This window comes from Panulirus ornatus, chromosome 6 (assembly GCF_036320965.1).
Source record: "Panulirus ornatus isolate Po-2019 chromosome 6, ASM3632096v1, whole genome shotgun sequence".
NCBI lineage: Eukaryota > Metazoa > Arthropoda > Malacostraca > Decapoda > Palinuridae > Panulirus > Panulirus ornatus.
In genome coordinates, this window is record NC_092229.1 from 35302562 (window position 1) to 35330043 (window position 27482).

The 27482-nt window shown below is 42.3% G+C and overlaps 1 protein-coding gene across 1 annotated transcript in view; it reads left to right on the forward strand.

Moving 5' to 3' along the window:
• Positions 1-10724: 10724 nt before the first annotated feature.
• Positions 10725-27482, forward strand: part of LOC139748904 (uncharacterized) — an 85126-nt gene continuing 68368 nt past the window's right edge. Inside the window, exons 1-6 of the mRNA XM_071662268.1 lie at positions 10725-10735; positions 11246-11577; positions 12881-13017; positions 19772-20015; positions 25950-26237; positions 26570-26701. Of these exons, the coding sequence (XP_071518369.1) occupies positions 10725-10735; positions 11246-11577; positions 12881-13017; positions 19772-20015; positions 25950-26237; positions 26570-26701 (1144 nt within the window). The remainder of the gene's footprint in view (positions 10736-11245; positions 11578-12880; positions 13018-19771; positions 20016-25949; positions 26238-26569; positions 26702-27482) is intronic.

A 27482-nucleotide genomic window follows, 5' to 3' on the forward strand; every position in this document is an offset into this window, starting at 1 on the left:
TGTAATGGGTTATATAGCCTTAATGGGTTACATAGCCGTAATATGTAGGTTACATAGCCGTAATGGGTAACGTACCAGTCATAGGTTACGTAGCTGTCATGGGTTACATAGCTGCAATGGGTTACGTAGCCATAACGGGTTACATAGCCGTATTAGGTTACATAGCCGTAATGGGTTACATAGCTATAATGGATTACATAGCCGTAATGGGTTACATAGCTGTCATGGGTTACATAGCCGTAATGGGTTACATAGCTTTCGTGGGTTACATAGCCGTTATGAGTTACATAGCTATCATGGATTACATAACCGTAAGGAGTTACATAGCCGCCATGGGTTACATAGCCGTCATGGGTTACATAGCCGTAATGGGTAACATAGCCATCATGGCTTACATAGCTGTAATAGGTTACATAGCTGTTATGGGTTACATAGCCGTAATGGGTTACATAGCTGTCATGGATTACATAACCGTAATGGGTTACATAACCGTCGTGGGTTACGTAGCTATCGTGGGTTACATAACCGTAATGGGTTACATAGCTGTCATGGGTTACATAGCCGTAATGGGTTACATAGCTGTCGTAGGTTACATAGCCGTAATGGGTTACATACCTGTCATGGTTTACATAGCCGTAATGGGTTACATAGCCGTCGTGGGTTACATAGCAGTAATGAGTTACATAGCTGTCATGGGTTACATAGCCGGAATGGGTTACATAGCCTTCATGGGTCACATAGCCGCCGTGGATTACATAGCCTCAATAGGTTACATAGCTGTCATGGGTTACATAGCCGTAATGGGTTAGGGTTACATAGCCGTCGTGGGCTACATAGCCGTCATGGATTGCATAGCTGCCATGGGTTACATAGCCGTCATGGGTTACATAGCCATAATGGGTTACATAGCTGTCATGGGTTACATAGCCATCATGGGTTACATAACCGTCATGGGTTACATAGTCGTCATGGGTTACATAACCGTAATGAGTTGCATAGCTGTCATGGGTTACATAACCGTAATAAGTTACATGGATGTTATGGGTTGCATAGCCGTAATGGGTAACATAGCTGTCATCGCTTACAAAGCCGTAATAGGTTATATAGCTGTTATGGGTTACATAGCCGTAATGGGTTACATAACTGTCATGGCTTACATAACCGTAATGGGTTACATAACCGTCGTGGGTTACGTAGCTGTTGTGGCCTACATAACCGTAATGGGTTACATTGCTGTCATGGGTTACATAGCCGTAATGGGTTACATAGCTGTCGTAGGTTACATATCCGTAATGGGTTACATACCTGTCATGGTTTACATAGTCGTAATGGGTTACATAGCCGTCGTGGGTTACATAGCAGTAATGAGTTACATAGCCGTCATGGGTTACATAGCCATAATGGGTTACATAGCTGTCATGGGTTACATAGCCATCATGGGTTACATAACCGTCATGGGTTACATAGTCGTCATGGGTTACATAGCCGTAATTGGTTACATAGCTGTCATGGGTTACATAACCGTAATAGGTTACATAGATGTTCTGGGTTACTTAGCCGTAATGGGTAACATAGCTGTCATCGCTTACAAAGCCGTAATATGTTATATAGCTGTTATGGGTTACATAGCCGTAATGGGTTACATAGCTGTCATGGGTTACATAGCCATAATGGGTTAGGGTTACATAGCCGTCGTGGGCTACATAGCCGTCATGGTTTGCATAGCTGTCATGGGTTACATAGCCGTCATGGGTTACATAGCCGTAATGGGTTACATAGCCGTCATGGGTTACATAGCCGTCATGAGTTACATAGTCGTCATGGGTTACATAGTCTTCATGAGTTACATAGTCGTCATGGGTTACATAGCCGTCATGGGTTACATAGCCGTAATGGGTTACATAGCCGTCATGGGTTACATAGCCGTCATGGGTTACACAGTCGTCATAGGTTACATAGTCGTCATGGGTTACATAGCCGTAATGGGTTACATAGCTGTCATGGGTTACATAGCCGTAATAGGTTACATAGCCGTCATGGGTTACATAGCCGTCATGGGTTACATAGCCGTAATGGGTTACATAGCCGTCATGGGTTACATAGCCGTCATGGGTTACATAGTCGTCATGGGTTACATAGTCGTCATGAGTTACATAGTCGTCATGGGTTACATAGCCGTCATGGGTTACATAGCCGTCATTTGTTACATAGCCGTAATGGGTTACATAGCTGTCATGGGTTACATAGTCGTCATGGGTTACATAGTCGTCATGGGTTACATAGCCGTAATGGGTTACATAGCTGTCATGGGTTACATAGCCGTAATAGGTTACATAGCCGTCATGGGTTACATAGCCGTCATGGGTTACATAGTCGTCATGGGTTACATAGTCGTCATGGGTTACATAGCCGTAATGGGTTACATAGCTGTCACGGGTTACATAGCCTAATAGGTTACATAGCTGTCCCCAGGATTTTAGTTACTCTTTCTATGTATCTAGCGAAGGCTTGATATATTTTGTATAAGAACAGGACAGGTTCTCAATGACTTGTTAATTCACGTTGGTCTGACCTGTCGTCACAATATGACCTCCCGTCTTAGGGTGACCTACTGACCTACAGAAGCAGTCTAACCAACGAACGCAGTGTGATCTACTGACACAGTGTAACCTGCCGAAACAGTCTGACTTAACAATGCAGTTTGACTTTCCTACGTAATGTAACTTACTCAAGTAGTTTGACCTACCGAGCTAGTATGATCTACTGATGTAGTGTGACCTGTCGACGTAATCTGACCTACCAAAGAAGCTGGACCTACCATCGTAGTGTGATCTATCGACACTGTATTATCTACCTACACAGTATGATCTACCATCGTAATATGAACTGACAATACAGTATGACCAACTTACGCAGTGTGACCTACAGATGTAGTATGACCTGCTGACACAGTTTGCCCTTACCGAAAGAGTATGACCTACCTACACAGCGTGCCTAACGGCAAAGTATGACCTACTGACACAATATGAACTACCTACACAGTGTGACTTGCTGACGCAGTATGACCTACTTACACAGTGTGACCTACCGGCACAGTATGACCTATCTGCACTAGGTGACCTACGGAAATACGGTGTTTTAAACAGTGTGACCTCCCGATGAAGCGTGACTTAACGACAGCGTGACCTTCAGATGCGGTGTGACTTACCGACGTAGTGTGACCTATCGATACGATGTGACCTACCGACAAAATGTAACCTGCCAATACAATGTGACTTATCGACACAGTGTGACCTACCAACGCAATGTGAACCTACCAACAAAATGTGACCTTCCGATACGGTGTAACCTACTAACATAGCGTAACCTACCGATACAATGCGACATACCGAGACAGTATGATCCACCTATGCAATGTGACCTACCAACACAGTGTGACCTACCAATTTAATGCGACCTACCGACACAGTGAGACCTCCAGACACAATGAGACCAACCGAAACACTGTGATCTACTGACACAGTGCGACCTTCAGGCAAAATATGGCCGACCGAAATAGTGTGACCTACAGATGTAGTGAGATCTGACGCAATGTGACTTTTCTACAAAGTGTGGCCTACCGTCACAGTGAGACCTCCAGACACAGTGCGACCCTACTGATCTAATGAGACCTTACCTACACAGTGTGATTTACCTACATAAAGTAAACTACCGGTGCAGTGTGACCTCCAGACATAATACAATCGATCGAAACAGAGTGACCTATCTACATAGTGAGACCTACGTTCACAGTGTGAAGTATCGACGCAGTGTGATCCACTTACACAGTGTGACCTATCGACCTAATGTGACCTACCTACACAGTGTGACATAAACATAATGTGACAAACCTACATAGTGTGACATATCGACACAGTGCCATCTACCTACATAGTGTGACTATCGGCACAATGTGACCTACCTACATAGTGTGACTATCGTCACAGTGTGACCTACAACATAGTGTGACATATCGACACATTGTGACCTACCCACATAGTGTGACTATCGACACAATGTGACCTACCTACATAATGTGACGTACATACACAATGTGGCGTACCTACATAGTGTGACATATCGACACTGTCACCTACCTACATAGTGTGACTATCGACACAGTGTGACCTACCTACATAATGTGACTATCGACACAGTGTGACCTACCTACATAGTGTGACTATCGACACAGTGTGACCTACCTACATAGTTTGACGTACATACACAATGTGACGTACCTACATAGTGTGAATATCGACACAATGTGACCTACCTACATAGTGTGACATGTCGACACAATGTGACCTACCTATATAGTGTGACGTATCGACACAGTTTGACATACCTACACAGAGTGACTATCGACACAATGTGACCTACCTACATAGCGTGACATATCGACACAATGTGACCTACCTACATAGCGTGACATATCGACACGGTGTCACCTACCTACATAGTGTGACTATCGACATAATGTGACCTACCTACACAGTGTAACGTATATACACAATGTGGCGTACCTACATAGTGTGACATATCGACACAATGTGACCTACCTACATTGTGTGACATATCGACACAATGTGACCTACCTATATAGTGTGACATATCGACACATTGTCACCTACCTACAAAGTGTGACTATCGACCTACACAGTGTGACCTACCTACAAAGAGTGATGTATCAATACAGTTTGACCTACCTACATAGTGTGACGTATCAAGAAAGTGTGACCTACCTACATAGTGTGACCTACCTACAAAGAGTGATGTATCAATACAGTTTGACCTACCTACATAGCTGTGACGTATCAAGAAAGTGTGACCTACCTACATAGTGTGACCTACCTACAAAGAGTGATGTATCAACACAGTGTGACCTACCTACATAATGTGGCGTATCAATAGTGTGACCTACCTACATAGTGTGACCTACCTACAAAGAGTGATGTATCAATACAGTGTGACCTGCGTACATAATGTGGCGTATCAATAGTGTGACCTACCTACATAGTGTGACCTACCTACAAAGAGTGATGTATCAATACAGTGTGACCTACCTACATAATGTGGCGTATCAATAGTGTGACCTACCTACATAGTGTGACCTACCTACAAAGAGTGATGTATCAATACAGTTTGACCTACGTACATAGTGTGCGTATCAAGAAGTGTGACCTACCCATCCTAGTGTGATCTACCTCCATAGTGTGACGTATCAACACAGTGTGACTTACCTACATAATGTGACGTATCAACACAGTGTGACCTACCTACACAGTGTGACCTACCTAAATAGTGTGACGTATCAACTCAGTGTGACCTACCTACATAATGTGGCGTATCAACAGTGTGACCTACCTACATAGTGTGACCTACCTACAAAGAGTGATGTATCAACACAGTGTGACCTGCCTACATAGTGTGACGTATCAACACAGTGTGACCTACCTACATAGTGTGACCTCCCTACATAGTGTGACGTATCAACTCAGTGTGACCTACCTACATAATGTGGCGAATCAACAGTGTGACCTACCTACATAGTGTGACCTACCTACAAAGAGTGGTGTATCAAGACAGTGTGACCTACCTACATAGTGTGACGTATCAAGAAAGTGTGACCTACCTACATAGTGTGACCTACCTACAAAAAGTGATGTATCAACACAGTGTGACCTACCTACATAATGTGGCGTATCAATAGTGTGACCTACCTACATAGTGTGACCTACCTACAAAGAGTGATGTATCAATACAGTGTGACCTGCGTACATAATGTGGCGTATCAATAGTGTGACCTACCTACAAAGAGTGATGTATCAATACAGTGTGACCTGTGTACATAATGTGGCGTATCAATAGTGTGACCTACCTACAAAGAGTGATGTATCAATACAGTTTGACCTGCGTACATAGTGTGACGTATCAACACGGTGTGACCTCCCGAAAGAGTGTAATTTTCCTCCAGCATGAAACATCAACAAGGCCAGCGTATGAAACATTAAGACACAATATCCTAGTTTCTGTTTGAACTATATAAGCTTTTCCACTGCTATCATCTTAAATTACATTGCCTGATCGACAGTGACGACGACAAAATTCTCGATAGTTGGAGATGATAACAAATAATCTTTCCTTGTAAATGTAGGGTTGGCGACGCCAGAACTGTTGACTTCTTAACCAACAAGGGCGGTGCTACCCACCTTCCTTTATTTAGCCCCCTTACCCACCATCCTCTACCCACTATCGTCTACCCATCTCCCTCCCTCTACCCGCCTATCCATGAACACACGGACACAAACTAACATCTGGCTCCTCCTCTCACATTCTTATTTCCGTATATCCTTTTTTCACCAACACAACATTGGCTTCTGTTCCTACTCAAGCAACGGGAAGAATTAATACGACTTTGTAGCACGACCCAATTCCTGATTCCTTAACAATGCTATCGTTTCCTCTGTCTACCTGTTTGTCTGTCTTTCCTTCTGTCCGTCTTTGTCTGTGTACCCCTGTCTGTACGTCTTTCTCTTTCTGTCTTTGTCTGTTAGTCTGTCTGCCTCGGTTAGTCTGACTGCATCGGTAAGTTGCACTGTGTTAGTAGGTCAGACTATGACGGTAAGTTATACTTAGTCGGTAAGTCAGACTGCATGTAGGTCACACTGCCATGGTTAGTCAGACTGCTCCCGTAAGTTGCACTGTGTCAGTAGGTAAGACTGTATGATTAGGTCAGGCTATGTCAGCAGGTGAGAGAACGTCAGTGGGCGATCCTATGTCAGTAGGTCACACTGGGTGGGTAGGTGAGACTACGTCGGTAGGTCAAACTGGGTTGGTAGGTGAAGCTACGTTGGTAGGTCACACTGGGTGGGTAGGTGAGACTACGTCGGTAGGTCACACCGGGTTGGTAGGTGAAGCTACGTTGGTAGGTCACACTGGGTTGGTAGGTGAGACTACGTTGGTAGGTTACACTGGGTTGGTAGGTGAAGCTACGTTGGTAGGTCACACTGGGTTGGTAGGTGAGACTACGTTGGTAGCTCACACTGGGTTGGTAGGTGAGATTACGTTGGTAGGTCACACCGGGTTGGTAGGTGAGGGTAAGTTGGTAGGTCACACCGGGTTGGTAGGTGAAGCTACGTTGGTAGGTCACACCGGGTTGGTAGGTGAGACTACGTTGGTAGGTCACACTGGGTTGGTAGGTGAGACTACGTTGGTAGGTCACACTGGGTTGGTAGGTGAAGCTACGTTGGTAGGTCACACTGGGTTGGTAGGTGAGACTACGTTGGTAGGTCACACTGGGTTGGTAGGTGAGACTACGTTGGTAGGTCACACTGGGTTGGTAGGTGAAGCTACGTTGGTAGCTCACACTGGGTTGGTAGGTGAGACTACGTTGGTAGGTCACACCGGGTTGGTAGGTGAGACTACGTTGGTAGGTTACACTGGGTTGGTAGGGGAAGCTACGTTGGTAGGTCACACTGGGTTGGTAGGTCACACTGGGTTGGTAGGTGAGGCTACGTTGGTAGGTGAGACTACGTTGGTAGGCCACACTGGGTTGGTAGGTGAAGCTACGTTGGTAGGTGAGGCTACGTTGGTAGGTCACACTGGGTTGGTAGGTGAAGCTATGTCGGTAGAGACTAGCGGGAAAAGTTGGAGTGGTAGCTTGAGCTCGACCAGTGGAGGGGATAATGTGTCTGATCCTCTCAACAGTCACTCCATCACAAAAGGTATGCCAGTAGAGCAGTCCGGCTGCCTCGTATGGGTGAATATTGACCTTCACTGGTGTTGTATTTCCCCTCATTGCTCGCCTGCAGCCCGTGCAAATATTCATGAGCCGGTGGGCTGTAACATGAGGGATGGGAACCCCAGACCTGTGAACAGTTCATTGTATTTCAGGTGATGTGTTTGTGTTGTTTGGTCACAATGAGCTGAATATTTGGTCTGAGATTTAGTGGCTATCATTAAGGTCATTACAGTAAGCTAGAATCAGTAGTATAAATCACTCATATTTTCAAGTTTATCTTTTCATTTTTTTTCAGGTGGCGCAACTCATGTTAGGCCTTCTGTCAATCAGTTATTTAGAAGCGAATGATCATGAGCATGTGATGTGTACATTTCAAGTTGTGACCAGCGTTAAGTTGTTGGTGAAAGTGCGACAACGAAGTACGTATGGACGATGCACGAAGCGATCCCGAGGTGTTTGTTATGCTACGCGGGTCACATAATAACGGTAGCGCTTCGCTGGAGTCTTGGATATTCCGCCTCATTTGTGTGTGACATGTTACACTTGCCTCCCCACCTCCCGTCGCTCTTCTCTTATCCGTCAACCTTGAGTGTTATGCCGACTGAGGCTGATCGACCTTGAGGCACCGCGCAGATATAAGTCGGTCAGCGGGGCGTGGTCGGGAGTATTGCTGTCCCAGGTGGTGAGCGAGGACGCCAGATGGCGCCACTCAAGGTGCTACTTCATCTCATTTCGTTGGCTTATGATCGTAAAGTTACCTGGATGTCATGTATCAGGGTTATAATCGTAGTTATGCACGTGTTCGTCGTGTGGTTAACGAGCCAACACTCGTTTTGAGATATGTTTGTGCTCTCAGTGTTCGATTTCTGATAACCCAGTTACTAATGCCTAGCCTCCTGTGGCGACACTTGCACCGTGGAAACAATATCATGAAGGGAAGGTCTTACAGGTGATTACTTGAAGTTTCTTTAATCTTGAAAACAGTACACTGAAAAGTTGTCTATTATCTAGAAACATTGACATTACTTCTTCATTATACAGCACTAGATGACCATTGCTTTCCCACAGAGTCTTCCTCAGGGACCACCGAACTTACATACGTGTTGTGTTGTTAGTTAAGAGACGTGCATATTCAGTTACTTTATGTAGCAATGATACTCCCAGGAGATTAGAATATGTGAAAAACATATCAGTAAGGTATATACATATATATATATATATATATATATATATATATATATATATATATATATATATATATATATATATCTTTTTCTTTTTCTTTTAAACTATTCGCCATTTCCCGCGTTAGCGAGGTAGCATTAAGAACAGAGGACTGGGGCTTTGAGGGAATACCCTCACCTGGCCCAATTCTCTGTTCCTTTTGGAAAATTAAATATATATATATATATATATATATATATATATATATATATATATATATATATATATATATATATATATATATATATATATATTCCTATGAGTCCACGGGGAAAGTGAAACACGATAAGTTCCCAAGTGCATTTTCGTGTAATAATCACATCATCAGGGAAGACACAAAAGAGAAATATATATATATATATATATATATATATATATATATATATATATATATATATATATATATATATATATATATATATATATATATATATATATATATATGAAAAATGTCTCTTAATTTCTTTAAGGTAAATGTATGTCGTTTGCTAGATTATCATAATAACTTCTTTAACAATATCTTTTTTCCAACAGAAGGATAGGTAGATGTTTACCTTTTTTTCATTTGTTGTTGCATAGTAAATCTTACATGTAAGATATCTTCCATCAAGTATAAGTTAGTAGAACATTTACACGTAAGGAAAAACTCCTTATGGTTATATATTGTCTCCGCCAGGTGGACAGTCAGCCTTCTTCCTACTTCCCTCCTGATGATGATATAGATTATCTCGTCCAAACTTTTCGCTTACCCTCAAGTTTGTTCCTTGCGACAAATATGATTACCATCAACAACACTAACTAAGGCTGTATATGATTACCATCAACAACACTAACTAAGGCTGTATATGATTACTATCAACAACACTAACTAAGGCTGTATATGATTACCATCAACAACACTAACTAAGGCTGTATATGATTACCATCAACAACACTAACTAAGGCTGTATATGATTACCATCAACAACACTAACTAAGGCTGTATATGATTACCATCAACAACACTAACTAAGGCTGTATATGATTACCATCAACAACACTAACTAAGGCTGTATATGATTACCATCAACAACACTAACTAAGGCTGTATATGATTACCATCAACAACACTAACTAAGGCTGTATATGATTACCATCAACAACACTAACTAAGGCTGTATATGATTACCATCAACAACACTAACTAAGGCTGTATATGATTACCATCAACAACACTAACTAAGGCTGTATTTGATTACCATCAACAACACTAACTAAGGCTGTATATGATTACTATCAACAACACTAACTAAGGCTGTATATGATTACCATCAACAACACTAACTAAGGCTGTATATGATTACTATCAACAACACTAACTAAGGCTGTATATGATTACCATCAACAACACTAACTAAGGCTGTATATGATTACCATCAACAACACTAACTAAGGCTGTATATGATTACCATCAACAACACTAACTAAGGCTGTATATGATTACCATCAACAACACTAACTAAGGCTGTATATGATTACTATCAACAACACTAACTAAGGCTGTATATGATTACCATCAACAACACTAACTAAGGCTGTATATGATTACCATCAACAACACTAACTAAGGCTGTATATGATTACCATCAACAACACTAACTAAGGCTGTATATGCAGTGAGAGCGGGTATGGGTTTCAGATTAGACACTTGAAGAAGGTATTTCAACTTTATTCGACCGCGATGGTTACAAGGTGACGGTGTCGGTCAGTTGACAGGCCTAAAGCCGAGATAACCAGCCATCCTGAACACCCGGGACGATAGACATAAAAGATTGTACGTGACGGTCTTAATGACCCTGGCAGTTGGTGACCTTTATGACCCTGGCAGTTGACAGTCTTAATGACCCTGGCAGTTGGTGATCTTAATAATCCTGGTAGCTGAAAGCCTTAATGACCCTGGCAGTTGGTGATCTTAATTACCCTGGCAGTTGGTAAACTTAATGACCCTGACAGTTGACGGCTTTAATGACCCTGGTAGTTAACAAACCTAAAACCCAACCAACCAACCAACCTGAACGTTCACTGTACACAACTGTGTGCTGAACTTCAGACATTCCCAGGATCCTGAAATATTGCTCATGTTATATTTCTTGTCCATAATGTTTTACGAATTTCATGATTCATTATTTATTATGGTTTTGATGGTTCGATGACCAGCAGTCGAAAGACAAGAAAAAATAAAAACTTCCAGTGAACTCCCAGACTTACAGACTCCCAGACTTACAGACTCCCAGACTCCCAGACTTACAGACTCCCAGACTCCCAGACTTACAGACTTACAGACTTACAGACTCCCAGACTTACAGACTCCCAGACTCCCAGACTCCCAGACTCCCAGACTTACAGACTCCCAGACTGCCAGACTCCCAGACTGCCAGACTCCCAGACTCCCAGACTTACAGACTCCCAGACTCCCAGACTTACAGACTCCCAGACTTACAGACTCCCAGACTTGCAGACTCCCAGACTTGCAGACTCCCAGACTTGCAGACTTACAGACTCCCAGACTCCCAGACTTACAGACTCCCAGACTTGCAGACTCCCAGACTTACAGACTCCCAGACTTGCAGACTCCCAGACTTACAGACTCCAGACTCCCAGACTCCCAGACTCCCAGACTCCCAGACTTACAGACTCCCAGACTCCCAGACTCCCAGACTCCCAGACTCTCAGACTCCCAGACTCCCAGACTTACAGACTCCCAGACTCCCAGACTCCCAGACTTACAGACTTACAGACTCCCAGACTCCCAGACTCCCAGACTTCCAGACTCCCAGACTCCCAGACTCCCAGACTTACAGACTCCCAGACTCCCAGACTTACAGACTCCCAGACTCCCAGACTCCCAGACTTACAGACTCCCAGACTCCCAGACTTACAGACTCCCAGACTCCCAGACTCCCAGACTTACAGACTCCCAGACTCCCAGACTTACAGACTTACAGACTCCCAGACTCCCAGACTTACAGACTCCCAGACTCCCAGACTCCCAGACTTACAGACTCCCAGACTCCCAGACTACAGACTTACAGACTCCCAGACTCCCAGACTCCCAGACTTACAGACTCCCAGACTCCCAGACTCCCAGACTTACAGACTCCCAGACTCCCAGACTCCAGACTTACAGACTCCCAGACTCCAGACTCCCAGACTTACAGACTCCTCCAGACTCCCAGACTTACAGACTCCAGACTCCAGACTACAGACTCCAGACTTCAGACTTACAGACTTCCAGACTCCCAGACTCCCAGACTTACAGACTACCAGACTCCCAGACTCCCAGACTTCAGACTCCCTAGACTCCCAGACTCCAGACTCCCAGACTTACAGACTCCCAGACTCCCAGACTCCCAGACTTCCAGACTCCCAGACTCCCAGACTTACAGACTCCCAGACTCCCAGACTCCCAGACTTACAGACTCCCAGACTCCAGACTCCCAGACTCCCAGACTTACAGACTCCCAGACTTACAGACTCCCAGACTCCCAGACCAGACTCCAGACTCCCAGACTCCCAGACTCCCAGACTGCCAGACTTACAGACTCCCAGACTCCCAGACTGCCAGACTGCCAGACTCCCAGACTCCCAGACTGCCAGACTCCCAGACTCCCAGACTCCCAGACTCCCAGACTCCCAGACTCCCAGACTCCCAGACTGCCAGACTTACAGACTCCCAGACTCCCAGGCTGCCAGACTCCCAGACTCCCAGACTCCCAGACTCCCAGACTCACAGACTGCCAGACTCCCAGACTCCCAGACTCACAGACTGCCAGACTCCCAGACTCCCAGACTCCCAGACTCCCAGACTCACAGACTCACAGACTCCCAGACTCCCAGACTCCCAGACTCCCAGACTTACAGACTCCCAGACCCTCAGACTCCCAGACTTACAGACTCCCAGACCCTCAGACTCCCAGACTCCCAGACTCCCAGACTTACAGACTTACAAGAAATACACTAGTGTGTCCATCATTGTGATATCGTTGTGGTCAAGTGCGGGGGTCGAAACCTAAGATGAAGCATGTGGGTTGAGTGAGGCAGAGGAGCAACATGTCTTGCACGCCGTGGCTGGGGTTTCCTGGGAGCTGGCCGGGGAGAGAGTCATGATCTGGTCTCAACACACAGGCATCCGGATATAAGAAACATTTCTTGGATCTAGCACGTTCGTGTTTATGTCTTCCTTTCCATTGTCTCAGTAAAACATTTAGATATATGAAGACTACTATATATATTAGGTCGCCTCTCGCAGTAAAAAAATCTCCTCCACAAAGGCCTTTCAAGGCTATTTTACCACAGTGTATCACGCTGTACAGTGGTTTGACTTGTACCAATATGAATCACGTTAAATCATTGAGGAAAACATTCCCACTAGATGACATTGTTTTATGACATTACCTGATAAGAGTCATCTGTAAGTAAACGTTAATACGAACGCAAAAATTTTCCTCAGAAAGAAAATATAGCGAGATATTTCCATCATAACAGCGTTTCCTGTTTATCATGTATATTTGACGACCGTCACAGATATTGCCTTAATGACCTTCGCTTGTTGAGTGCCGCTAAATCTAATAACACAAATCCAGCAAAATAAGATTTTTCAATGATATAACAATATAAAGAAATTGAAAACTTGTAAATAAATCATTAAATGAAACAAGTGTCAGATGACCTACAGTCCGTTTTCATTGTAAACCAGTGTCACAATGACATATCGGTCCATCACGGCCAGTACATCTCTCACCGTTCAGCGCTTGTTTTACAAGTCGAAACTATGTGAAATGTTTACATCTAATGAGGCAGATTTCTTCCGGATAACTTGTAGCGTATTGTAAAGTTTCAGTATTCCCTGCGTGTCGTAGAAGGCGACTAAAAGTGGAGGGAGCGGGGGGCTGGAAATCCTCCCCTCTCATTATTTTATTTTAATTTTCCAAAAGAAGGAACAGAGAAGGGGGCCAGGTGAGGATATTCCCTCAAAGGCCCAGTTCTCTGTTCTTAACGCTACCTCGCTAACGCGGGAAATGGCGAATAGTTTGAAAAAAAAAGAAAAAGATATATATATATGTATATATATATATATATATATATATATATACATATATATATATATATATATATATATATATATATATATATATATATATATATATATATATATATATATGTATATATATATATATATATATATATATATATATATATATATATATATATATATATATATATATATATATATATATTTTTTAAACTATTCGCCATTTCCCGCGTTAGCGAAGTAGCGCTAAGAACAGAGGACTGGGCCTTTTTTGGAATATCCTCACCTGGCCCCCTCTGTTCCTTCTTTTGGAAAATTTAAAAAAAAAAAAACGAGAGGGGAGGATTTCCAGCCCCCCACTCCCTCCCCTTTTAGTCGCCTTCTACGACACGCAGGGAATACGTGGGAAGTATTCTTAATCCCCTATCCCCAGGGATAATATATATATATATATATATATGTATATATATATATATATATATATATATATATATATATATATATATATATATATATATATATATATATATATATATATATATATATATATATATATATATATATATATATATATATATATATATATATATATATATATATATATATATATACGCCCATACACGCACATATACATACATATACATGTACATATTCATACTTGCTTCCTTTCAATCCATTCCCGGCGCCACCTCGCCCAACAGGAAACAGCATCGCTACCCCACGGTTCAGCGAGGTAGCGCCAGGAAAACTGACAAAAAAGGCCACATTCGTTCACACTGTCTCTAGCTGTCATGTGTCATGCACCAAAACCACAGCTCCCTTTCCACGTTCAAGGCCCACAGACCTTTCCATGGTTTACCCCAAGCGTTTCACATCCCCTGGTTCAGTTCACTGATAGCACATCGATCTCGGTATACCACGTCGTTCCAATTCACTCTATTCCTTACACACCTCTCACCCTCCTGTATGTTCAGCCCCCAATCGCTCAAAATCTTTGTTACTCCATCGTTCCACATCCAATTTGGTCTCCCGCTTCTCCTTGTTCCCTCAACCTCTGACACATATCTTCTTTGTCAACCTTTCCTCATTCATTCTCTACATATGTCTAAACCATTTCAGCACACCCTCTTCTGCTCTCTCAACTACACTCTTTTTATTACCGCACATCTCTCTTACCCTTTCATTACTTACTCGATCAAACCATCTCACACCACATATTGCGAGTATGCAGTCTGTTGGGGATGAGAGGTCCTGAGAAGTAGTCAGTTGTTAGCCGATGATACGGCACTGGTGGCTGATTCGAATGAGAAACTGTAAAAGTTGGTAATTGAGTTTAGGAAGGTGTGTGCAAATGACTGGGAAATGTATAAGAGAAAGCGGTAGGAGGTTAAGAGGAAGGTCATTGTAAACCAGTGTCACTATGACATATGGATTATAGTGTTATTTCACTAATATCGGTCCCTCACGGGCAGTACATCTCTTACCGAGAGTTGGGGTGAGAGAGTATCATTAAACTTTCGGGAGGATATGGAAAAAAAATTGGAAGGAGGTAAATAACGTGCGGAAGACAAGAAAACAAATGGGAACATCGGTGAAGTGGGCAAGAGGGGAAGTGAGATAGTTAGTGATATGTGAGAAGGAGATGGGATGAGTATTTTGAAGGTTTGTTGAATGTGTTTGATGATAGAGTGGCAGATATAGGGTGTTTCAGTCGAGATGGTGTGCGAAGTGAGAGTGTCATAGAGAGTGGTTTAGTAAAGAGAGAGAGGTGGTGAAAGCCTTGCTGAAGATAAATCCATCAAGGCTTTGGGTTTGGATGAGAATGCAGTTGGGTTTATTAAGAAAGGGGGTGACTGTGTTGTTTATTGGTTAGTAAAGATATTCAATGTATGTATGGATCATGGTGAAGTGCCTGAGGATTGGTGAAATGCATGTATAGTGGCACTGTACAACGGCTAAGGGGATAAACGTAAGTGTTCAAACTACAGATGAATAAGTTTGTTGAGTATTGCTGGAAAATTGTATAGAAGGGTATTGAGTGAGAGGGTGAAGGCCTCCTGCATGTTCAGGTCCCGATCTCTCAAAATCTTTATCGCTTCATCCTTCAACCTCCAATTTGGTCTCCCGCTTCTTCTTGTTCCCTCCACCTCTGACACATATGTCCTCTTTGACAACCTTTCCTCACTCATTCTCTCCATATGTCCAAACCATTTCAACACACCCTCTTCTGCCCTCCCAACCACATTTTTTTTTTTATTTCTACACATCTCTCTTACCCTTTCAATACTTACTTGATCAAACCACTTCACGCAACATATTGTCCTCAAGCATTTCATTTCTAACACATCCACTCACTTCCGTACAACCCTATCTATGTCTCATGCCTCGCAACCATATAATATTGTTGGAACTACTATTCCTTCAAAACATACCCATTTTTGCTCTTCGAGATGACGTTCTCTCTTTCCACACACTCTCCATCGCTCCGGAACCTTCGCCCTCTACCGCTCCTATGAATCACTACCACTTCCATGGTTCCATTCACTGCCAAGACCACTCTCAGTTATCTAAAAAACTTCACATCCTTCAATTTTTCTTCATTCAAGCTTTAATCCCAACTAACCTGTCCCTCAACCCTGCTGAACCTCATGTCCTTGCTCTTATTCACATTTACCCTCAACTTTCTCCTTTCACACACTTTTCCAAAATCAGTCACCAAATTCTGCAGTTTCTTACTCGATTCAGCCACCAGTGCTGTATCATCGGCGAGCAACAACTGACTCATTTCCCAAGCCCTTTCATCCTCAGCAGACTGCATACTCGCCCTCCCCCCTCTCCAAAACTCTTGCATTAACCTTCCTAATCACCCCATCGGTAAACAAATTGAACAACCATGGGAACATCACACACCCTTGCTGTAGACCGAACTTCACTGGAAGCCAATCACTCTCCACTCTTCCTATTTGTACACATGCCTTGCACCCTTGATAAAAACTTCTCACTGTTTGTAGCAGCTTACCTCGCCACACCATATACTCTTAAAACCTTCCACAAATCATCTCTATAAACCATATCATATGTTTTCTCCAGATCCATAAATGCTACATACAAATCAATCTGTTCTTTTAAGTATTTCTCACATACATTCTTCAAAGCAAACACCTGATCCACACATCTTTTACCACTTCTGAAACCTCACTGCTTCCCTGTAATTTGATGTTGTGTACTTCCCTTCACCCTGCCAATCAATACCCTCCCATACATATATTTTTGTAGTTTGAACACTTACCTTTATCCCCTTTGTCCTATGCAGTGGCACTATATATGCATTTCAACAATCATCAGGCACTGCACCAATCCATGCATACTTTGACTATCCTTACCAACCAACCAACCAACACGCAGTCACCCCCTTTCTTAATAAATTCAACTGCAGTACCATTGACTCCTAAAGCCTTGCCGGATTTCATCCTCTGCAAGGCCTTCACCACCTCTCTCCACCAAACCACTCTCCATAATTCTCTCACTTCATATAATATCCCGACCAAAACTCACTACAGCTACCACTTTATCATCCAACACATTTAACAATTCTTCAAAATACTTGCTCTATCTCCCTCTTACCTCGTCACTGCATGTCATTTGATCTCTTTTTTTTCGCACATTATTTTCCTCCTCCCAAAACATCTTTTTATTCTCCCTATAGCTTAATGATACTCTTTCACCCGTCACTCATTTGCCGTTTCTTGTTTTTTCAAACCCTGCACCTTCCTTTTGACCTCCTGTCGCTTTCCCTTATGGTTCTCCCAATCATTTGTACCCCATCCTTGTAAGTACTGCCCAAACGCCTCTCTTCTGTCTTTTACTAACGACTTTACTTCTTCATCCTACCACTCACTATCCTCTCTAGTCTGCCCACCTCTCACTTTTTGCGTGCCTCATGCATCTCTTGCATATGCCATCACTGCTTTTCTAAATACCTCCCATTCCTCATCTACTCCTCGCACTTCATTTGCTCTCACTTTTTGCCATTATACTCTCAATCTCTGCTGGATTTCTACACAAGTTTCCTTTCCAACCACTCATACTCTCACCACTCTCTTCTCTTCAATATTGTTTCCTCTTTTTCGAAAACCTCTACAAATCTTCTCCCTCATCTCCACAATATAGTGATCAGACATTCGACAAGCTGCCCCTCTCAGCACATTTGCATCCAAAGTCTCTCTTTTACACACCTGTCAATCAATATGTACTCTAAAAATGCCCTTTGCCGTCTCTCCTATTCACACACGTTTAGCGGTTATCGTTCTGACCTTGCTCTTATTTCCATTTCCTCTTTGCTCGCTCCTTTCACACACTCTCCCAAACTCGATACCAGCTTTTGCTGTTTCTCACCCGAATCTGCCATCAGCGCCATATCATCAGCAAACAACTAACTTACTTCCCAGGCCCCCAAGCCCCTGACAGACTGCAGTCTGTCCCTCTTTTCATCCCATCTATGGATAAATTTAACAGCCATGGTGATATCGCATATCGCGACCGCAGACCCGCCTTCGCGTAGAACCACTCACCCTCCTCTCTTCCTCCTTGCACACACGCCTTACTCCTTTGATAAAATCTCACTCCTGCTTCTAGGAACTTTCCTCCCTCACTTTATATTCGTAACGCCTTCCACGGTGTATCTCTATTAACCCTATCATACAGTTTCTCCATATCTGTAAATACCACATACAGATCCTTCTCTTTCTCTTAATATTTCATGCTTACATTCTTCAAAACAAACAGTTCATCCACTCATCTCTACCACTCCTGAAGCCACTTTGTTCTTCCGCTGTCTGAAACTATGTTTACCACCACCGTCTCAATTACCATTTCCCTATTAAACGTTGCAGGTGCACTTAACAAACTTATACCTTTAAACTAAGCATTCACTTTGTCACCATTGCATTTATACAAGTATTCTCCCAATCTTCAGGTACCTCACCAGAGCCATACATTCATTAAGAATCCTAACTAACTTATCAACAACACAGTCAAGTCCATCCCTGAAAACAGCAACTGCAATTCCATCCACTTCAGCTGATTCGCCACATTTTGTCTTACTCAAATGTTTATCCTCATTTCTTTATGCTAACCCACTTGCCAGTTCTCTCTCACTTTACATACCTTCCCGATCCACACACACACTCGTCATCGGCCATTCTGTCATTAAACATATTCAACAGTCCTTCCATGACAATACAACCATCAGCCAAGACGGAGCACCGGCAGTGTGTGGCTCTGTAACAACGATATTCGCTTCACTTAAAACGTTACTTAAGTGGTGTTTCAATGAGGGGATCTGTACCTCTTCCATATGATCCATAGACTCGCAGGTCGGGACTCATGAGTTAGACCCATTTTCGCTGACTCTTCTTAAACGCCACTATGCAATCGTTATCATAAATCTTTGATGAAATTGATTTTCTCAGGCCAAGAACAATATCTATTGCATAACCAGAAAACTAATCCCCCCCCATTTACCTTTTCTAAAAATACTTTAATCAATACCCTTTACGATTTTGAACAGAACCACGCATCATCTTCGACAGCGTGTAAGGCAACAGACTTCCTACGACAAGTTAAGAATAAAGTGGTAACATGACTTGAGCTGGAGACCATCACTATTCAAAACAATTACAATTTGTAACTTCCAGCTCAACTTCAACAAACCTAATTCACGTCCCTGCCTGGCACACATCGCGCGCACTGCCAGGAAAATCACCTGTGTGATGAACTTCAAGCTGCACCAAACCCTGAGTGATCCTTCTCCTGATGAGTGTGGACATTTGCCTCATAAGCAAACCCTCTCCATGGCCAGGGCCTCTGCGATGCAGTACGAGCTGTGTTTACTTCATGTGATCTCAGAGTATGGCCTCCCTCACTTACGGCCAGGGGCTGGTGTGAGCTGCTTTCATTATTCTAGATACTTGATCGTGATGTCTTAAACGCCCTTTGTGTCAGGAAGGTACATTCACTCTGTGCCTGCCTCCTGTGTCATGTAGTTATACTACATCTCCCGTGTAGTCTGTCATGTTCTCCATCCTGGCACATGTCGCTGGCTTTTTTCGCCTCTCCCATACGTGGGTTGCTGCATCCAATCCTCGAATCACACCTTTCACTTTTCAGGCATACCACTTAACAGCACATAGCTCACGCAGCATTTTGCTCTCTAGTCTAGATTTTCTTTCTTTAATTTTTCCTAAAAGTTATAACAGTAAACCTTCATGTGCACTCTCTAACGCCAAATCTGAACGACGCCACCAGCTGAGGTGGGTTGGATGGTTCCCAGTGCGTAATGAGCAGACATCAAGTGATTGGAACCCACCCAACACCTTCAGGCATCCCCCAGATCAGGGAGCAACGTCCACTGTCTGAAATCTAATCTTCCATCTTTCCACTTCCTTACTTGGTTTTCTTTCCGAGACGCAACTGTTCAAGGCTGCTTCCCGTCTATGCTATCATATCTCTAACTTCAATCTCTGCTATCGTTTCCGCTTTAAGGATGGTGTTTGTGCCGACTTTGATACAAAAAAAAAACTCTTAATGTTCGTCTCGTAAATTTCAAGTTTCCTAATTTTCATACCGTCTGACCTAAAGTTACCCTCATTAACATTGTTTTTAGATTTCGTCTATATCCTCCTCGCTCCTCTAAATATGTACAACTCTTCGACTGTTTGACTTAATGCCACGAAACATTGCTCTCTTCACATCATTGAGGTGAAACCCTCCGTGCAGGGGATATCAATGCACACCACAAGGACTGGTTAGGTTTTACCCCGGACGCTATCACTGGAGCCGAGATCATTTCCTTTTCCCTCCCAACATGAGTTCCCGACCGTCACGACAACTCCAACACACTCGATCTTTTAGACCTTCCCACCATACATATATCATTTCTGCTCCTTTAAGTTCCTCTACCACAATCTTCTATCTGTTACAACAGAGCACACCCATCCTCTTTACTCCTCCCAAAAAGTCAATTTTGATACCATAGGAGAGCTTAACAATCGTCCATGTGCATCTTCCTTCCTGACTTTCCCTTGGATTGGTAATGCCTCGCTGGCCGGGATGCCTTACGTCGTGCAGAACGTATAGCCAAGGTTGTCTTGGCTGGGATGGAGTCCTTCAGCCTATCATTTACTAGTTATCTCTCCACCATAATGCTTTTATTACTCTTGTTTCGATCGTGTCGCATCACAGACAGATCGTATGTGGCCATAAAAAGATTCCATCCCCTGAATTCCACTGAAGGAATGTAATGCAAAGAAATTTATGAACAATTTGACTATCATCAATGAACTGTAAAACAGTGGATGGCATCAACATCGAGTAGAAGTAAGTACAGTGATATAAACAATCGATTATTTGGAGCATCGTGTCATGAAAAATAAATGATATTCTTGCCTTCACCATAGGTGGCTACCGGAAGCACTGAAATCATATTCCAGCAAGAATATCTAATACCTGCTGGTAAGCCCCCACGTATATTATTCAATTATAGTTGTTATAATTCCAGAACAGTTAACACTTGTCTGATTATGTAAAGTAGTCACAACCTGCAGCACCTCTCACCATCGATAAGTGTAAAGGATTCCAGTACCATCATGGTTCAAGGTACATGTTCGTAATTCTACTTTCATTGCACGTTATACTTACCTGTTCACGCACTAACCTTCGCCACTACACAGATCTTTATAAGTTAGCTCATACTAAACCAACTGTCCCAAATAGAGACTAATACGCTAGACACAAGAATCTGGGTGCCATCGTGACCAACATCACCTATGGGTATTAATCTCACTCCCACATGTATGTTGATCAGATCATCAGAAAGAGTCAACCAAAACATCTCTGGAGGACTCCTTGATAAGCGTACAGGCTTTAACATGTCATACACAACTTATAGTTGATGATCTCATGATCAGCCATTCACCAGTCACCATACAGGTAGCTAATGTAACCACGGCAAGCGCCAAAATGAATGAGGTTAATAATGAAACAGAGGCAAGAGAAGCAGTTCATAGATTCTGTCAAACAGGTTGAAGGATTCTTAACCCATCATGTACAAACATATCATGATAGCCCTGTTATAACTGTATATGATTTCTGTGACATTAGTGAATAATCAAAAACAGTAGATAAGGTACCCCTCATTGACAGATGAGGCTATATGCGTCTCCGAGAGAGGATTTTGATATTTCTTGGTTGGATTATGTGTGATTGGGTTATGGGGAGTGCCAGACTCGGTGTGCTATGAGAATATTGTATGTGCACAGAGCGTCAACATGCTAGATTTAAAGAGCACATCCTCTCGCCCAAGGTGAACACTAGGATTGTGTGTGAGCGTCATCCACCACTGCCGGGATATCGCAGCGGCCAGATTCAAGATTTAAGGAACATAATTCTATTGTAGGCAAATAGGAAGAGGTTGGTAAAAACTTTCTTGATAGACCAAGTACTGAAACTATTTCAAGCAATGACCAAAGTCAACCAAAATGATGGGAAATTGTTGTAAATGCATTAAAACAGCACATTCCTCTAAGCAGTACTTAGAAAATCACTGATAGGAAAAACATAACTTTATCATCCTAACCCACTGCAAAAGTAACGTTAATACAACTAATTGAAAAAAATTGGTCTCATGTTTAGCCATGGATTATTATCATGCGAGGCTACGAAAATTTAGTATTGAAAATCAGTATTATCACCCGAGACTATGAAAAGTTAATATTGAAAATCCGAAGCTAGAAATCATATTTTCCACTGTATTTTGAATGAAAAAAAGGGTGATGTTCTGTACACTGAGTATGAACTTGACGCAGCTATTACCAAGGCACGGTCTACCGCCCCTGGAAGGACAGTATCAGCAAGTGTGACATTATAATACTCTCAAGACTTGTACTTGGTAATGATGTGCTGAAGTTACATCATACAAGTTACGCTGTAAATCAGTTACCTTCTTCATGGACCAACATTATTATTGTATCAATACCAAAATGTAATTATCCGGACGATTTTCGTCCCAACCGATTACTCGCACTAGTTGAGAATTAAAAAATACATATCGCCTAGCACTATTAGGTCTACATATGACAAAAGTGTACATAAGAGCATCACCTGCCTGTATCTTAACTGTATAAGCGGACATACGTCGCAACATCCCACATTTCTCGACTTGAAAGCTATGTGTGATATTCCTCAAAAGCAGGCTATCGATACGAACTGGCTAAAAGGTATACAGTGGACGAAGTTTGTAATGGATATTCATCACACCTAAAGGAAGTTTTTAATTGCTCAAGTGAAGTTAAAGATATATAACTTGGCGCTCTTTCAAGGTGGAGTTTTCTCTCGTACGATGCCTTGCTAAAATCAGCTCGAGAAAGTACAATGAATATCACTATTAGTTATGCGAATGATATTCGTGTACAAACCAAAACTGTTAGTGATTTGTAAACCATTCTCAAATAGCATTTTCCTATACCACGACTCGTTCTTTTTTTTTTTTTTTTTTTTTTACAGATATAGGAAGCTACGTCCAGTGTACTGCAGCTGCCGGAAAAAAATCGGTAACATAAAGGTCGACGTAGACTCTCAGAGTTGTTGTAGGATTGAACCTCTTTTATGGTCTTTATGTTAGAATTGTTAAGATTATGTATTTGCCTATATGAGGTCTTTCATAGATTGTCATGTAATAGCTTGAAAAAATGCATGATAAAACTTAATATTCCTAACATAGAACACAGCATACTTGAATCATAATGAGACTGGAGCCTTTGCCTGGTGATCCAGATGATGTTGTCTCCACGGAACTGTTAAACATAAACGCCATAAAAAAAAAAACTGGATCAAGATAACAGACACTCGCATGACTGTTTACAGTACATAAGTTGTACAACATAAGGAAATAGCAGCATTTCCCATGTTCCTGGCAGATAACTAACTTCCTCTAACATCACTATACCTAATTATCCATCCAAGAAACTAATGACTCACAATCTTTTCCTCCAACATTTGGCCAGTTAACATTAGTGCTCTTAACCATATATAGAAAACCAAATTGAAATTAACGTGACAGTTTCTATAACACCGGCTTTTTAACTCTGCCACAGGGAAGTCTGAGAGTGTTGCCAATGTAACCCAGCAAAATGGTTGTAGATTAGAAAAAAAAGGTCATAATAGATATATGGGTAACTACCTTATAACCTCATCTGTACACCGCAGTCAGTAAGACTGTAAAAACAACAACCACAGACAGGCTATCAATCTTTGATTCTTTAACCGCGCTGCTTGCCCTTAGATACCTTGAGCACAGAATGTAGTGGGATTTAAATCAAATAGCTGAGGATTTCCTGTCATGTTGGCCTCCGTAAGCAAGTCAATGGTTTCGCCTACATGGGTAACTAAACAGAGGAGCTGTTGAACACAGACTGTTAATCAAAATTTTGAAAATGATAATCAGTAAGGACTATCACAGCCACCTAAGGTAAGTAGACGACACCAAACACACACTAATATATCTATTTTTCATCACATTGAAATGTGTCGAGTGTGTCATGTGTATAGAGAAGTAACAAGGTCAGACCATAATTATCAAGGTTAGGCTTTATGTACTATTGCCGCTTTAGCGTTTCTGAAGATGTTTATCTTGTGAACTGTAGAGTTTATGGTTAGACATATAGACACACACTAGAACTCTATATCTCAGATTGTGAAAAACTAGATCCTATTAGGGAAATGTCCAAATAAACCCTGCAGGAAATGGGATAACACTTTATTGTTGATTTTAAGACACCCGAGAGCTGAGACTATATCCACTTTGTGCATCTTGTGGATAAATTTGATGGATAAGAATATTAAGTTTGTAGTGAGCTAATTTTGTAAAACCTATTTCTATAATTACCTGGCCACTGTAGTCCGTCCGACAAACCCTTGCGACTTATGTAATTCTTCTGCTCTGCCGCTTACGGGACGAGTATGGGGAGCCACTGACAGCAACAAAAATCTAGAAATCGTCGAACAAATACACCTGCAAAGATTATGAGACTCATTTTGTTTATATGTAAGTTAGATTTAATGTTTATCGACGTGTGCCTAGTCGTTATTAAACCAGCATCCGTAATATAGACATAAAACATACAGCATTTTATTCATATTCTCCCTAAAATGATTGACGTTATATTATGTTAAACAATGAACAGTCTCGTAACGAGTCGTCTTCCAATAAGTCGTACTGATAATTAACTCCAGAATTTCCAGTCCTCAGAGTGCGAACTTGTCGTTATCACTTGGTGTGCACAACTAGTGCTAGGGTGGGAGGACCCATGGAGACCAGCAAGTTATGATAACAGCAATAAGGACGAACGACCTCAGTAATGATGATGATAACAGGACAAGTGATAACCTTCAGTTCTGCCCAAAAAAATAAGAAAATCGATCACTATGAGATAACGAAAATTACTTCTACTTATATTTATATTCCTAGATAGTCTGAGTTCTGAAAGGATCGCACGAACAAAGGGTATATTTTCCTGTGATCTTTCAGTCTTATGTTGAGGACCTTAGTGCCCTCCTCCAGGTCATTGATTATATATCTAATATCACATGTGAAGTTTGTCTATGAATTATTTTTCCTTTGAATTATATGATAAAGATTTAGAGGCGATGGCTATCTACAGGTCGACGACCATTAGTTGAAGCCTAATGACGCACTAAGTTTTTGAGGAAAAAATTGATTGTGAAAATCATGTGGGATATTATACTTGTCTTGGGGAGGTGTTTGCCTGTGGTAACGGTAGACTTGTTGACAGGTTGTGTGTTTGTTCCTATGTATAGTGGGGGCGAGTGGTGAGCCTGCCCCACGTGCCAGCCCCAAGCCCAAGCCCCAGCCCAGTCCTGAGACATCGCCGGATGCAGACGGAAGCCCAGATACAGCTTCATATTCAAGACTTCCTGCTGGTCCAAACCCTGGCCCACGTGCAGTTGCAAGCCCTTCTCCAGATCCAACCCCGCATCCCGTGGGTGCTGCGGAAAGAGAGGGTCCAGGACCTCAGTTCCTCCAGCGACTGGGTGCCACACTGAATCCCATGCCTCACTTAGTGGGAGCTGGGGAGACGGGTATACGTAAACCAACATTTATATTATCAGCAGGTAGTCTTCTTCTTTATCCAGTTATCTTATTTGTTTTTATACCTTCCACTTCTTTTAGCTATGGTTTTAGAAACAATGGCCGTCGCCCCATTTAAAAGTTACAAAAGATAACGATTCCAAGTGTGTAGTTTGGTTGTACTTAGCCGGAATCCCTTGCTAGTCTTTGTATGAAAGATCTTTTTTCAATAACCTTTTCGTGTAACGACGATTGTACTTTTCCTCTCCATCCAACATGAATCATACTGATGAATATAACCCTCAAGTCACCATTGCAACGTATAACTTGTGAATCTGTGATTTCTTAGAGGGTGGCGGGTACTATACCCCGTTGCCAGACATCGCGGAGGAGGCGCCGTTCAGACGAGACGTCCTCAAATGGATGCGGGGTACGCGCACGCCCGCGCTGCAGCCCGTGCCAGTAGATACGGAAGGCAACCGTAATTATGATATAATTTCTTTGTTTTACTAAATTCAGTCATTTTCGATTGGCATAACATAATGCTCATGCATTCTATACCACAAATTATTGATTAGTTTTGATTTGGATAATCTTACTTATATCATTGTGTTACAATGTTAACATGAGTAATTTTGTAAGCTCAGTACCGATACCTTGATAATGCCCGAGCTGAGTCACACGGGTTTCTGACTTGGTAAATTCTCTTCATTCTCTTCCCCCACCCTATGATCCACTTCCGTTTCCATGGTTCCAACCGCTGCCAGATCCACTCCCAGATATCTAAAACACTTTACTTCCTCCAGTTTTTCTCCATTTAAACTTACCTCCCAATTGACTTGACCCTCAACCCTACTGTACCTAATTACCTCGCTCTTATTCACATTTATTCCTAACTTTCTTCTTTCACACACTTTACCAAACTCAGTCACCAGCTTCTGCAGTTTCTCACATAAATCAGCCACCAGCGCTGTATCATCAGCGAACAACAACTGACTCACTTCCCAAGCTCTCTCATCCACAACAGACTTCGTACTTGCCCCTCTTTCCAAAACTCTTGCATTCACCTCCCTAACAACCCCATCCATAAACAAATTAAACAACCATGGAGACATCACACACCCCTGCCGCAAACCTACATTCACTGAAAACCAATCACTTTCCTCTCTTCCTACACGTACACATGCCTTACATCCTCGATAAAAACTTTTCACTGCTTCTAACAACTTGCCTCCCACACCATATATTCTTAATACCTTCCA